The sequence below is a fragment of the Eublepharis macularius genome, chromosome 4, assembly GCF_028583425.1.
Source record: "Eublepharis macularius isolate TG4126 chromosome 4, MPM_Emac_v1.0, whole genome shotgun sequence".
Taxonomy (NCBI): domain Eukaryota; kingdom Metazoa; phylum Chordata; class Lepidosauria; order Squamata; family Eublepharidae; genus Eublepharis; species Eublepharis macularius.
Window position 1 is genome coordinate 156,674,200 of NC_072793.1, and position 15,777 is coordinate 156,689,976.

A 15,777-nucleotide genomic window follows, 5' to 3' on the forward strand; every position below is an offset into this window, starting at 1 on the left:
AGAAGAAAACCATTTGTCATGCAAACCAGCAGTGGGGCGGGGGCAAGAAGATTTTACATTTGCATCTTGAGGGGAAGCTCCACAACAGCTGGCGTCAAGAGAGCCTGTTCAGACGTCAATCTCATTAAACCGACAAACTCAGAAATCACAAGACTTCAAACATTATCAAGGTTGCTAGCATCTTTTTATTTGCTTGTTCATTTGAGATATTTAATGCGAGTGCTGAAATCACATATGAAGCCTTTGTTAATGAGCAGGAAGGTTTGAAGCCCATCTTTTAAACAGAAAAACAGGTTGTCAAAATTTTGTTTTTCTTCACAAAGTAAAAAGTTACTGCAAGAAGCTTGAAAAGCCAGAAAAGTTGCAGGAAAGACGCCCCGTGCATTTTTGGATACTTCACCAAGAGAGGATTTCACTGAATTTTATTGAATCCTTAAGTCATCAGGTCAGAGCCTAAAAAATAATAAAATGTGTCTTGTTAAAGGAACTGAAGAGCTTTGTGATTGCAAACCTAATTCCCATCTGCATAGTAATGTCCATCCATTGTCTGGTTTAAACATTATTTATTTAAATATTTATAGCTTGCTTTTCCCCAATGCATCTTACATCATTCCCCCCTCTTCCTTTTTATCCTCCCAACAACAATCTTGTGAGGTAGTTTAAGCTGAGAGAATGTGACTGGCCCAGTGACCTTCCATGGCAGCGTGGAGGTTTGAACCTGGGTCTCGCAGATTCTAGTCCAACATTCTGGGTCTCAGAAATGCTAGAGTTGACTATTCATCCATGCTGATATATCAATGTGGAGGAATCCCAGTAAAGATTACCCATTGGTGAGTGCTGCAATTATCCCCACAGCCAGCCTTTCACCTGGTCTAGTAAGAGATCCAGGGATTCATGCACACAACAGCAATCTAGTATGCGTAAGATGTTCACAGGCTGCTATGTCATGTATCTTCCGGTCATATCCTGTTACTGCAGTCATTCTGAAAACAATCTTGTAAGGCAGACCAACCTTATTATCCTCTTGCTGCAGATGAGCAAGGAGGAGACACTGGCCAGAGCCAGCTAAACTAGGCTAAAAGTTGAAGCAGAGGCTCCAAATCATAGCTTAAAACTCCTAAACATTGTACCACCTTGGAACACCATCAACTACTGGATGAAGATTTCACAACATATTTCAGATCATGAAGGAATAAAAGCTTCAGGCCCCAAGACTCAAAAATCTATCTATATTTGAAAATGCAGAACAAGATGCCTGCCTATTGAAGAAAGGCAGCTGTCTTTTTTTTTGGCACAGCTACTGCAAGATGAGCAGAAATTTAACTTCTGTCAGAAGAACAGAAATTCAGCATCATGGAGTAGCACTGCTGGGCAAAACTTCAGAGCCAAGCTACAAGAGACGAATTACATGAGGAGGAGCACGTGAAGGGAGTGCAATGTTAGCCAGGAAGCTGAGTTTTAAAAGAGATCGGAAGGCTTTGTTAATTTCCCCTCTCTACAGAGCCAGGAAGATGGCTGCTCAGAGGGTTTGTTAATTTCCTCTTGGCCTCTTGAAGGCTCTGTCAGTTTCACCTCCCCTTCTAAGAGGCCAAGAAGAAATAAACCCTCTGAGCTGTGATCTCTCTGGCTCTGTAGAGAGGGGAAATTGACAAAGCCTTGGGATCTCTTTTAAAACTCAGCTTCCCAGCTAACATTGCAACTCCCTTCATGTGCTCCTCTTCGTGTAATTCATCTCTTGTAACTTAGCTCTCAGTTCTGCCTTACACTGACAGCCAATTCACACACACTACATGTTACAGAGTCTACGTGGTGCACTCATAGACTGTCAAGTCTGTAAACTTATATGTAGCCATACGAACATGCTTACATACTTACCATAAAATCCACGCCACTGGGATTTAAAATATAGCTCATGATCTTACTGTGCTGATGGAACTGGGCCCATGTGCAAAGGTGCCATGAGGAAAAACAGACATTTCCAGTAATCACATGTGGGGAGGGGTGTGTGCTTGTTTGAACCGCTTATGCCCCATACTCTCTAATCAATCTGGTACCCAATTTACAATTTTGCAGGGCGATCAAGAGGGTGGGACTCCTAGAGCATCATCACAGTGTGGTGATGTCGCTTCTTGTTTTGGGGCAGAAATAACGTTATGGTATGTGCAGTGGCTCCTCCTCCTCCCTCCCCCTGACCAATTTACCAGCAGTGGGCAATAAGTTGCAGTAGCAGGCAATTTCCTGCCACCAGCTGGTAATTGGCACCCCTACCTCCAGACTATACAGATGGCATCGTCAGATAACAATCTCATGATAAACAAATGGCAGCTTCATATAATAATGCTTTTTGCAAGAAAATTTTGCAACAATATTGATATGATCTATACTTACTCAAGCTATTTCTCCATATTTTTAAAATCCTGCATAGTTTTAATCCTGTATATTGATTTTATAATAATAACAACAACAACAACAACATTCGATTTATATACCGCCCTTCAGGATAACTTAATGCCCACTCAGGGCAGTTTACAAAGTATGTCATTATTATCCCCACAACAAAACACCCTGTGAGGTGGGTGGGGCTGAGAGAGCTCTGAGAGAACTGTGACTAGCCCAAGGTCACCCAGCTGGCTATAAGTGGAGGAGTGGGGAATATTAACAGCAGATAAGCTATTATCAATAAGGACCAAGAAAATCAGCCAACCAATCACTGAGCAAACATATCAGCAGAATGGCAGCAAAACCAATGAGTCTTAATTGGAAGCTGGAAGGACATTCCATAATCCAGGTACCACAACAGAGGAAGCCTTAGCTCCTGCACCCACCCAGAAAAGAAAAAGAATGGAGGCATCTCAGAAGCAAGATAGTCCCAAAGTAATGTATAGTGTCCTCCTCATTCACGAATCTTGCTACTGTACAAAAATAAGCAGGTGTGTTCTGGCAACTTAAAGACTAACAAGTTTTTATTCTATCATAACCTTTCATGAACCAATCTGTCATATGCATGTAGGCCACCCTCAGTAGGCATTCATATATAAGTTTATGAAGGGTGTGCAAACATCAGCCATGAAGTGACTGTAATAATTCTGAGCCCAGTACATTAAAAGTTTGGAAAATTTATTTGAACTGAAGCCGGGACTTTGTTGGCTCCTGCTTCGGCATAACTAACTACAAACATCCTTTCAAGCCATTGCTTTGGCCCAAGAGACCACATCAAAACGGCTGCAGTTAAGCAGACGAGCATTCTCAAATTCACCATTGCCCACGACTTAACGATCACTTACCTCTCAGGTTCCCAGTGGCCAACAGCTCCCAGAAGATACAGTAACCAGTAGGTATCTCCTCATGGTGAGCTGGATCTGTGCTGATCTGGAAGAAACTTTCCCCTGTATAAACAGGCCACTCCCCCCACCTTTCCCCATCAGGAAACCTGTGAGGGGAAGAAAAGTTTACCAGTTAGGTCCAGATGAGGGAGGTAAACAGGGGAGGGAGACAGAGAAGCAGATGATGGACAGACTCTTTTTAGCTGAAGCTCTGGCATAACCAATTAAACCAGTTTTAGAAGTCATACATGTCTGCACATAACCAGTCCATCTCATGCATTTGAAGAAGAAATCCTATCCAAGAACGTGCATGCTATGATAAAAACGTGTTAGTGTCTCAGCCACCTGGTTATTTTTCCTGCAACAGCCTAACACAGCCACTCCTCTGGAATTAATAACTGTAATGCCATCCTTTGTTGAACTCATATATTTGTGGCATGTCCACAGAACTATCTATCATTTCAGTATTATCAAAAGATGTTTTAATTTGCCAATATCGGAAGTATTCCAAGGGTAATTAACAGGCACGGGAGTTCAGGTGTGTTTCAAATGACTTGGATCCACGGGAGTTTTTCTGTGCACTCAAGCATTTCTGCCCATGGAGCATGACTTTGGGTAAGTGGTGATCAGGTACTGATTCTCCTCAGTGGTGGCACTCTGGTTGCAAAATATTCTTTCTAGGAACGTTTGGTTAATGCCTACTAGGACAGATTTTAAGCACCAGGTGAACACAAATTTATTCTCCTGAGCTTTCAGTGGATGATATATGCTTCCCGTTGTTTTTATTTTTGCCGATTTGCTGTTTTATCATGGTAACTTCTGTTGTTCGCCACCATGGAAGCATCAGCTAAAAAGGAGGTTAGAACTACCTCATCAACTAGCTTTTCAAGGCTTCTGCTGTGTTAAGAATGTTGCTTTCTTACAACTTAAGAAAGTGTCAGTGAAAGTGACAAGGATCAGAGAAGGTAAGTAAAGTCAACAGATCTGGATAAGGAAGAGAGATCAGTGTTAAAACTGGTTTTTTTCTGCTCAAGAAGGAAGAGGGAGGCGGAATGAAGACAAGGATAATGAAAAGAGGGTAGTGATGGAGAGGATAACTTACCCAGTCCTTACAAACTCTCCCCAATACTGCATAACCCTTCGGCTCAGTTCCACCTCAGCTGGTGGGTATGTGATGTTGCCACCTGCCCCGGACAGTGGGTCACCAAACACGTAGGGCAGCTCAGCACAGTGGGGCACCCCAATCCAGTCAGAGACAACAGACACGAAGGAGGGGCGGTGGCTGAAAGAGTATGCAAAAACCGAGCTCCCAGTTTCTGCCATCAACCCGGCCACCACAGCCACAGGGCACAAAAAGAGATAGTCCCCAGAAGCTCTAACCAAAGCATTTCGATGCTGCGCCTCCCCCTGCTCCCCCTGACAGTAGATGAAGTCTGCCGTTTCAATGGTGTTATCAGATGCATCTGGAAGCAGGAGACGGAGGCCCTCCAATAGCTGCTGGTGGTTGATCAGGCTGCTATTGTATAAACTAAAACCAGGAGCACTTGATGAGAGGAACAGGGAACCCTCAGTGGAAGTGAAGCCAGTCAGGACAGGTTTAACTGAGGAACTCCCAGTGTTCAGAAGATTCCTGGGGGTATCTGGGAGGAATTCCCCATCTGTTGTTGGCACAAAGACAGTATCCAATAAAATCTTCTGATTTAAGATCGGTGATTTCTGCATTATCACTCCTGGGTCTTTCCTCTGCAGACAGTTCACAATTATTCTGTTGCTGTTCCCATTGCAGCCAAGAATCTGGCCCAGGGTCCTCCCTCTCACCTTGGCCTCCTCAGGGTTCACCCAAGCCCAGGGGGAAATGGATGCTCCACTTTGTAAGGTGGCCTGAGCAAAGAGATCTTGGCTCACTGGAGAGAGAAGATGGAAGCCAACGGATGCAGCCCCAGCACTTTGACCACCCAGGGTTAGCCGAGTTGGATCCCCACCAAAGGCAGCCATGTTTGCTTTCAACCAGCTCAATGCCAGATGTTGGTCCCACAAGCCAATATTTCCTGGAGCATCTGGGGGTAATGAGAGAAAGCCCAATGCACCTAGACGGTAGTTCATAGAAGCCACAATGATGTTCTCAGTGGCAGCCAAGAAGCTTCTGTCGAGAGAACCACTCCCACTGAAGAAACCACCTCCATGAACCCAGACAAGAACAGAGGCTGGTGAAGAAGGCCGGGGATGAGGCACCCAAATGTTGAGAAAAAGACAGTCCTCAGACAGTGGCAAGGTGGAGTCTGATTCTGAATATAGTTGTTTTTCATAGCGGGAATGGTCTAACCTCTGCTGGTAGCAGGAATTGCCAAAGCTGGTGGCCTCCAGGGTATGGTTCCAAGGTTGGTGGGGACGGGGCTTCTGAAAACGCAGGTTCCCCACAGGAGATTCAGCATAAGGTATGCCCAGAAAAGCTGTCACCATGCCAGAAGATGTTGTGAGGCGCCTGCCTCGGACAAGGCCACTGCTTGTAACCACCACGGTATCTTCCTCAGAGGCAGAACTGGAGCTCAGCAGGAATAGAACAAGCAGGCTTGAAAGTACTCGGAAAAAACCAGATGTCATGACAACTGTAAAGGAATTAATCCTAATAAGTTACAGAGGGTGAAATATGATTCACAGCTTGGGGCTTCCTATGTGCTCTTCTTGCTTCCCAAGATAAGTCCAAATCAGATCAGATACAATGAGACTTGGGGAATCATGAAGCTGTCTAAAAACCCCATTGCGGAAACAGGGAAACTTTCCATTATGCTCCATGTAATTTTAATACGTATATATTGGCCATGACGCTTCTGTGTAGGCTGACAGAGTATACTTTAAATTTCTACTAATGCCCTTTAAGATGAGAGCTGAAACCATTGCACTAGCTGAGCTCGGGCCTCTTCACACATTATGGTTATGTTGTCAAGACCAATAAACCTCCATTTTCTCTGTATCACTCCCTACCATTTTGACTAGGAGCTGGTCAGATTGCCTTTGTCAGATTCAGGAGTCTGCCAGATTTTACAAAATTTCTAGACCAAAATGGAGGCAGGCTGATAAAAAGGAATATGAGACTGGGGCTAGCCATTCAAGATGCTGGAATCTGACCCCCCTAAGACAATCACTGGATCATCAAGGAAACACCTACAGTATACTAAGATCTTTAGAAGAGCCCTTTCAAGCTTACCCAACCCAGCACAATCAAGGTACCATGGCTATTGTGACCTGATTAAATAATCAAGGCTATAGTCTAGGCCAGTGGGACACAGAACTAGTCTAGATAAGGTGCAGGGTTGTCATAACAATAACTAAGAATTAGCTCTCCCTCAATCCTCATGTCCACCTGCAAATATGACGTTCCATCTCCTACTGACCCTACCTGCCACGGATTATCCATTTGTGAACTTTGGACATGCTGGTAGTAATAATAGAAGGCCTGTAAACGTATAAATTCCCTTCTTCGAAAACATGGCCATTTTGCTTCTATCATGGTGGGACCCAAGTTCTTTGACAGATTAATTGGTGGGATGTAAGATTTGAAAGGTTGAGAACCACAGGCCTAGGCCAGAGCTGCTGTCATTCCCATCGTACCAAAGATTTCTTTGCACCGGCTCTTGTTCAAACAGGCCAATCAAATCCTTTACAGCCAGCTCTTATTCAAATGGACCAATCAAGAGTCGTTCATATCTCCAGTCCCTCCCTTCCTTCTCTGACTGGAAGAGAAGCAAGCAGCCTTGGATTCTTATGCCAATCAAAAATGTTACTTCCTGTTTTCTCAGATTTTTTCCTGCCATCAGCTTGTTAAAGTCAACTTTCGTTTTCTGTTGTGCTTGATCCCTATAACTGAGCACTCTTTCCAGTGGTATTCCCCCACCAGGGGACCTGGCAGCCCTACATTCCCATCTTACACATGCCACCCTCTGCACATGTACAAGTGACTGCTATCTGTGTGCCCCGGCTTTTGACACAAGGATCATACCCAGCCTCACTCCCTCCTGGATTTATAGGCAAGAACTGCTGCTTGCCAAGCACCTTTCTTTGGACCTCCCTCCAAGTTAGAGCTGGTCTGCTTGTCTGAGGATCAGCACAGCTAGACCAGCCTAGACAAGTTCCCAGTGCAGAAAACGTTAAGTAGTATCCTCCACCCCACCCAGCGTTTTCTTTCCTTCTTCTGCTTATTCTCCCCACCCCCCATTCTCTGAGGTGACTACTGGATGGGTAACAGAATGTGTTGTTGTGTAGTGGTTAGAATGTCAGGTGAGGATTGTGTAAACCATTTTATTCCCCTCCATCTGAGCTTTCAGGCTTCCCCTAGGCAACATTTTCCCAGCCTGAAACTGTTCTGGACCTGTTGAGGAAACCCATATGTGGTAAGACTGAGAAAGACTGACTGGCCCAAGGTCACTTCACAAACTTCTATAGGGATTCGAACCTAGGTTTCCCAGATTCAAATCCAGACTCGAACCATTACACTATGCTGGCCCTATGAGACCATTTTTCATATGTCCATTCAAGGGGTATACTGGACCTTCCACTTTCTGGGGAAAGTTCCTAGGGAGGCACTACCCTACAGGGCTGCTCACATCACCCAGCCAGCCGTAGTAACGGGTGTGGGCCCACACATCACCAAAGAAACAGCTTCAGCCTGTCATAGCTCCTGCTTGGCTTGGCTTGCCAATCCACCCCAGTCTAACATGTATAAAGCAATGTATTATCTTAGCAGTGAGGGGAGCTCAGGGTAGAGGGCCACCACCATTTTATTCCTTATTTTCTCACAATCTACTGGCCCCCTCCACTTTTCTTCCACCGCAACACCAATATCAGGAGGAATAAAGCAAGATCAGGGGGAAAAAACTGGATGACACAAGACTGACGAGATAAGATTGGGGAGATGGGGTGTTCAGAGCTCCAGCTGTATCCTTCTTTTACTAAGACACATATTTTCCTCACATACATAACTGCTTTATCTGTCACTGCAGCAGACACCTGAAAACTGTGTCTTCTGTTGCTTCTAGTCAATGGTACAGTTAGGTAATTTTTGGAAGTAAATGTGTTATGAGGGCTTCTCTTTAGATAGTGATGTATGCTTCATACAAAGCTTTGGCAGGGGCTACCAAACTTGCAAACAGGGCCTCAGACTTCCCCACCAATAGGACCAATGTGTTTGGCTTGGCCCTGAGCCATTTTGAATCCCTGAGATGGGCAGGGGCAGATATAATAGACTCACCGTTTGCGTCCATGACTGGAGGAGTTGCCGTTCTCAGCCAAACTCACAGCCCCGTTTGGAAAACTCTGGATCCACTGAAGTATACACTCTGTTCTGCAATTATTGGTTTAAGAGCAAACTCCACACTAGTTGTATCTTGAAGTTAGTTGCCAGGTCCACTGATAGTTAGCTGTGGAGGTGCCATATCACTTGTGACTTAGGGGACTATGCCAAGTCAGGGTTGAAGGCTCAGAAAAACATACGCCTTCTTGGATTAAAGTCCAAGTAATTGTTTCTTAGATAAAAGGACTTCTCAACTGCAGAGTGTTCTCTTAACTTCATCATGGTATCATTGATAATGAATACAGAAAATTGATTGCAGCACTGAGGATAGGAAGGGCTCTCTTCAGGGCTTAGCCCCAGGACCCGTTTTCAGGACAGAGTTTAGTTCTGCAAAGAAAGCCAGCATAGTGTATTATGGCATTTTAGAAAACCTGGTTCAAATCTGCCATACGGCTACAAAATTCACTGGGTGACCTTGTACAAATATTCTCTCATCCTCCTAACCCACCTCTTGGAGTTATTGTAAGGTTGAAATTTTATTCAGCTCCTTGGAGTATGGATGAGATACAAATAGGATTGCCAAGAGTGGGGGGGGGGGGCCTAGGGGTACACAATTCTGGGATATGGCTGTTCACCTTGAGGGCCCATTAGGCATGCCATTTGCCCACTTTGGGCAGACATTCTTCCTCTGCTGGGCTGTCCCACCTGTCCTTGTCCTCTGGGGCCAACAATAGAACAGTTGGGGAAGGAAATGAATGATGTGGAACCATGTGTCGACCTTACATCCAAGTGAAAATCTAGACGTGACATCAGTGCATCTGCTGACTCTAGAGTGTTGGCTAACGTATTCAGGGTTTCCCCTGGTTGTGGCATCGACACATAGATCAAAGTCATGTCTGCCCCTTGCCCCAGCCCTGAATCTCCTAGGGGCTCCAGGAAGCCTAGCATTCTTATGGAGCTGGGCAAGTCATAAGATTTGTTTTCATATGATGTTGGCTTGAGTCTGTATGGTATGAGGGAGAATTTGTGTCTGGGAGCCCATTGTGGTCTCAGCATGTGCATCAAATAAATCATTGGGAGCAGATTGGCCATTATGGAAAAATCCTGGCAAGCCAATAGCCTGGAGGTAGGACTGACAACTCTGCCTTGGGAAACATCTGGAGATTTGTGTATGATGCCTGGGGAGGGTGAATTTTGGGAGTGGAGAAAGGCCAGCTTGGATGTGATGCCATAGACTCTGCCCTCTGGAGTTGACATTTCCTCCAAGGAAATTAGCTGTCTTATCTGGAGAGCATTGTGATTTTGGAAGAACTCCAGGTCCCACTTGAAGGTTGGCAAGCCTAACTGGAGAGCCATCCCTCCTGAGCTACCCTGCGGGGGGGGGGGGGGGAGCATGAGACCCTGCTGGGTGGAGCAACCAGTTTGGCCAATCAGTCCAGGGAGGCAAGGTGGCCCCCATACCACCATTTCAAAGGAGGGAGGCTGCAGCTGCAGAGATATAGGGAGAAGGCAGCTGGGGAAGGAAATGGCTGCTGCGGGATTACCGTCAGGGGAAATGGTTGTTGTGAGGGTAGGATTGGGAAAATCGAAAGTTTTTCCAGGAAAAAACTAGGAAAAATTCAGGAAGTGCACAAATGCACCATGATGCTGTAAGGAAGCGGGGGGGGGGGGGGGAACCACTTTCCAATAGCATTCAAGCCCATGTAAACAACTGTGAGAAGTGAATTCTCCTAGTCTCAGATTACAGAGGGGGGCTAGATAAGAGTCACAGTGATAGAAGGGTCAGGACCTTTCCATCCATTCTATCCCTGGTCTGGAGCTATCCCTTTGAAGTGCAGACTGTTAGGGCTTCATTGCATACGGGAAAACTTGAGTTCCTGCAAGCCTCACGTGTAGTGTCACTTACGCGTCAGCTGTTTCCCATCCCCTACGCGTGTTCAGTACTCACGCATGCTCACATGGATGGACATGCAGCCGCTTCTGCGAGCGTTCATCCACCAAACCACAGAGACAGCAGCACAGAGCGTCCCTTTGTCTGGACTACCCATCCGTGAAACCTCGCTTCCTTGCTATTCAACCGGAAGCGTACAGGTGGCGCTGTTTCTTTTCCTATAAATGGTGAAACATGCTTATAGCCCGTTCCCAAAACACGTTTTTATTCGTCCAGAACCTGCGTGTGCGTTCTTTTCCTCTATTGATAAGCATAACAACACAGGCCAATTCAAACGGTTCTAAGCTCTCCGCAAAGAGCAGCAGTTTTACTGTTTGTTGGAAGTTTGAAGCAAGGGGCTGTGAAGATAAGTCCTGCAGTTTTAGTAGAAAAATCAAGAACAGCTATGTGGTCTAGACTACAGGCTAAGGTGTCATGCTTCTGTCACAGCTGGGGGTTGATTCCCTGCATGATGATTTTTTTTTTTAAAAAAAAAACATAACTGGCTCTATAGCAGTTAAATTACTTTGACTAATCAGTCTTTTCCTACAGATATACATGCCAACAGTTTATTTTTGAAATTTATCCTGGTTATTTTTTCCTGGATTTCTGCTATTATATTACCACCTTGAAAATGCAAACCTTTTAAAATATGAGAATGAAAACTTTTTAAAAATTTGAGCCACTGTGGAAAAACAAGCATGTGTTATTAGGTCTGCAGCTCAGATTCAGGGAAAGAGTAGTTTCTGTAATCCAATAAAAAATTCATCTGCGTTGCATTGTTGCTTCCTTAGAGTGTGGAAAAGAGCTGAATTTTTTTTTAAGTTCACCATAAATAACAGGGGTTACAATACCATCTACCAAAAAAGCTGGAGTTTAGTTCTGTGGGTTAGGTGTTGCACTATTAACACTGCACCAAGCGTTTGATTCCCTAATCATAAACTATTTTTTTTAATGTGAAAAAACAGAGGCTTACACATTGTAAAGGAAAACATTGTCAGTTTCAGAAGCCATGGTACCAAAAATCTCCCTAAACTAAATCAAACACATGAAACCAAAAGGTCAGATTTGCAGTTTCGTTTGCCAATCATTCTCCTGTCAATTTGAGCAGGCAGCCAGTGGGGCAGGGGGAAGCATTTACTCTCTGAAAATGGGTGGAATGGGCCCTATGTGAACTTTCCCCTGGTTTCCAGTGGGTCATGAGGGGTTCTTGAATGCAATTGAGATAGAAAAAAGAACACAGTTTCGAAAGCAAGGGGGGATGCTCACTGAAAAAGTAAAGCCTGATCTAGAAAGTTTAAACATGGCCTCGTAGGAGTTCAATAACGTTCCGTTACCTGGTACAAGTGCATTTTATGCAAGGCGGATCCCAACTATTGTTTTTTTCTACCCTCTTAACCAGTGTTAAAGCCATGGGTGTAGGGAGCGTTCTGTGACCCCACTCCCCCCTCCTTTGCTTCCTCCAAAAATAGAAAGATAGAAAAAAATCAAAACCTTTTCCTTGCAATAGCGCTAACATTAACATTTTCTTAAACCAATTTCATAAGATGCTTCTCCTGCCCCCAAATACTTCTCACCCCCCCCCCAATTTTTTTAGTTGCAGTAGTGAGACTCAAACAAACACTGTAGCTGAAGGCAGCACAAGTATTAAAAGTGCCCACACAAAACCCTCAGTGCATTTCCAAACTTGGAGTAGGCTGCCATACCAGGCGGGGAAAATTGTAAAAAGGAGCAGGGGGGGGGGGATGTAAGAGGATGATTTTTCCCAGAGAAACCATAATTGCCATGCCATGGAAGGGGTTGAAGAAAAATGGGTTGGCATTGGTGAGCATGTAAAGATATTTCCAGAATTAAGGGGGGGGGGGGGACCAACCAAAAGTGGTGAAAAGGAAAATAGAAGGGGGATTTGCATTCCTATTGGCCCTTGGCCAATGTGCATACTCACCCAAATTTAGAATTGCTGGTCTGTCTCTACCAGAGTGGGGAAAACAGTATGGCTGATTTAAAAGATTTTTTTTAAAGGACACCTATATTTCTGGCACCCATACCCACAAATACTTGAGGGGGGGGCTGTGTCTGAGAGGAAAGTCTCACACAAAGACAGCCACTGAGCTCTTGAGAGCATTGGGACTCTAGGCACAAGAGCAGTCAAACCTCCAAGGACAGGGATAATCTACCTTAGCAGCAACGGGTCCAAAGGAGGGGATGTTCATCTGCCTCCAAAGTATGTTGGAAAGATTACAGAAGCGTGTTGCGTGCCTATTTGCAGTAGCTCAACAGAACTTTGAAATAGGTAGGACTCAACCAGAGAGGGACAAAGAGTTTGGTTGGGGGAAAAAACAATTTAAATGAAGCACTTATATTCCTGACACCCATCCTCACAAAACAGCAGGGGGGCTGGGTCTGAAAGTCTCACACAGAGCCACCTTCGTAGATCATGGCAGTAGTGGGATTCAAACCAGCAACGGACTGATTTTCAGACCAGCGACTTAACCATATCACCAAAGAAGCTTTACAGAAAAAGGTGGTTGATATCACAGAAACAGTGCTTAATTTTCTTGTTCCTAATGTGCCTTTCCTGAAGGGTTCTCAGAGACAGTGTTTTTAAAAACCTGAAAACCTTTCCCACAATCCCATATTTCTTTTCTACAGCTTAAACCAGGTTCCATGTGGAAGTTTGTCCTCTGCTCGCACTCTCACTCACACTTCACACACATGCATCGCTGCTACCACTATGCTACTCTGCTAACAACCACCTATGTGGAAAGATTAAGGCACTTGTTGCACATTTCATTCACTAATGATAAACAGATCTAGGGATGCCAACTCTGGCTTGGAAAATTCCTGGAAATTTGGGGACAGTACCTATGGAGGGAATAGTTTGGGAAGGAGATATGTGGGGTGCGATGTCATGCAGTCCACCCTCCAAAGTTGCCTCAGGGAAAATGATCTTTGTAGTCAGGAGACCTCCAAGCCCCACTTTGAGGGTGGTAATCCTACAATTCCAAACAACTGTGGTAAAAGTTTTCAGGCAAGCCAGAGGAGCAGAGCTTGAGTTGAAGAGGTCATCGCAAAATTGCAAGGAAGCTGCGGCCTTGGACGTGAAGCAATCAATACTGAGGTGAATCGCTGTGTAAACAGAGCTGTTCATCCTCAGAACAATGAACTTCAGCACAAACAAAAAGACTGTCAGGGCATCTTTACACACCGTGACAAGTTTGATCTAGCACTGCGTGAAACTGCACGATGCTGAGTCAGACTCTTTGGGCCAAGCTCAACATGTTGAGAATGGCTTTTAAAAAAATAAAGGAGAGAAAGGGCTCCTGCCTCTCTCCCGAGCCTTTTCCCTGCACTGAAACAGTGCTGGGTAGCTATTTCCTATATTGCAGCTGTACGTGGAGTATTCTGTGCACATGGGGAAATATCCCTCCCAGAGCTCTTTCAGTATGGAAAAATGGTTTCGGGGTGAGGAAGGCAGGAGCCCTTTCTCCACCCATGGCAGTATTCCAAGCCCAAACTGGCTGTCCTTTATATTTTAAAAAAAACTTTTTCAACAGCTTCTATGTGAAGGGCTGCCAGTTTCCCTTACCCTCCCAGCCAGGGGGGATCCAGCACTTACCTCCTGTCTTGCCCGCGATCCTTTGCCCATGATCCTGGCGCTTGTATGATGACATCACTACACCAAACTTGTTTTTCAAATCCAGCTGACACTGTTGTGTATCTATTGCAATCTTTTCTGTGTTGTGTTACTTTCTTTTCCCTGGCCTGAATTAGGGCAATTTTTTTCACTTGAAACACAATCAAAGTGCTAGCTGTGGTCAAACAAAGCACTGTGGAAATTTCCTAAGGCTTTTGGCTCTTCACATTTTCCTCCCTTCCCTTTTGTTGTTTTAAAGCAGCTCCTGATTCTTAGCCTAACTAATTACTTCATTTCCTGGAATGAAATTCCAAGATGAATTCATAATCAGTTCATGTAGTCCGGCAGGCCCTAATTACTGCCTTTCATTTATACTGGATCATAAACACCACAATGGCATAGGTTCATCATGTGGTTTTTTTTAAAGCATTGTGGGTTTGCTAAAAAGAAAAAAAAGCAGTAATTAAAGCTTCTGACACAGGCACTACCCAAGAAAAGGACCTAATTACTGTTCTGGAATGCTACATGAGTGAACAGGAAGCAATGAAACCGGGAGAAGCAGCTACAGCACCAAAGATGGAAGTAAGAACATTTAAAGGGCTAACTGTGGGGAGACAGACTTACATCGGAGTAAACATCTGACAGCCTTGTCCCTGGGGACTTTAAAATAGGGACTATCCCATTATATTAGATGCTGTCTGAAACCAGTTTCAGTGCTGCTTGCAGATGAATACTAAAAACAGATCTTCAGAGGTGAACAAAGATTGTAGTGTGTTACTTGGCTAGCTAGTATTTTTATTGTCTGCTTTTGTCCTTAACAGACCACCAAAGAACCTTTCAGCAAATAAAAGTACAATCAAATATAATAAAAGAAATACTATTTAAATAACAACTGAAGTCTTGGGGCCACTCCAGAATCTAATGGGTTGGTTGTCCAAGGCCACTGAGCACGAGCCACTGGCTAAGGGCCAAGAGGCCTTTGGCACTTGCCATTCAACAAGCTGTTTGGCCACACCCAAAATCTATATCTGAGATGGGCAAAGCAAACAAAAGCACAGCGAAGACATTGCAACTGGCAGCCGTGTTTCCGCCACTCTGTCCTCCCCAGGTGGATTTTTCTCCATGTTAACAGTCATGGGATGACCCCACAGTATTTGGGGAGCATCTGAGCAGGATTCAGGCAGCCACAGCTCCTTTGCATGTCCTTTCCCTTCTCTGCAAAAAAGTACACAAACCTACCCAGGGCCAGGCCTTGTTTTAAACCATTCCAACCCTCCTAGCCAAAATTGATCTCTTCTCTTCTGATATTGCACGTGGCCTGCAGGCAATCACTAGGACAGCTTCATGAGCTTCCTACATGAAAAGGTACGTGCCATGTTTTGTACAGAACACCTGCGCCTATTTTGCCTTGTGTAGGCACATGACAGAGTACACAAGTGTGAGTGTGCAGCATTTCCTCAAAACAAGAAACCAGTACTCTGGATAGCTGAACTATGCAGGATCCACGTTTGCTTGCTTACTCCAAATGGGTAGGCCATTCCATAAAAGGGGGGGGGGGAGATAAAATGGAAGAGAGGAGAACAGTGTAAGCTACTTGGGA

The 15,777-nt window shown here is 44.7% G+C and overlaps 1 protein-coding gene across 2 annotated transcripts; it reads right to left on the reverse strand.

Moving 5' to 3' along the window:
* Positions 1-165: 165 nt before the first annotated feature.
* LOC129328184 (acetylcholinesterase-like) lies at positions 166-14,381 on the reverse strand. Of its 2 annotated transcripts, none has more exons than XM_054977043.1 (5): positions 14,160-14,381; positions 8,569-8,997; positions 4,426-5,929; positions 3,285-3,430; positions 166-453 (listed from the first exon to the last, which is right to left on the reverse strand). In XM_054977043.1, exons 2-5 carry the CDS (start codon positions 8,579-8,581, stop codon positions 434-436), a joined length of 1,683 nt encoding a protein of 560 aa, XP_054833018.1. In that variant the 5' UTR covers positions 8,582-8,997; positions 14,160-14,381; the 3' UTR covers positions 166-433. The 2 variants fall into 2 exon arrangements, with proteins under 2 accessions (XP_054833018.1, XP_054833020.1); XM_054977045.1 differs by lacking the exon at positions 14,160-14,381 and adding an exon at positions 10,559-10,602.
* Positions 14,382-15,777: the final 1,396 nt, after the last annotated feature.

Bases quoted from the DNA above. Each gene is read 5' to 3' on its own strand.
- LOC129328184 (XM_054977043.1), bottom strand. The intron at 3,431-4,425 runs GTAAGTTATCCT...TTCCCCTCACAG, and splicing joins GGAGAGTTTGTAAGGACTGG to GTTTCCTGATGGGGAAAGGT. The intron at 454-3,284 runs GTAAGTGATCGT...ATTATTTTTTAG, and splicing joins GGCCACTGGGAACCTGAGAG to GCTCTGACCTGATGACTTAA.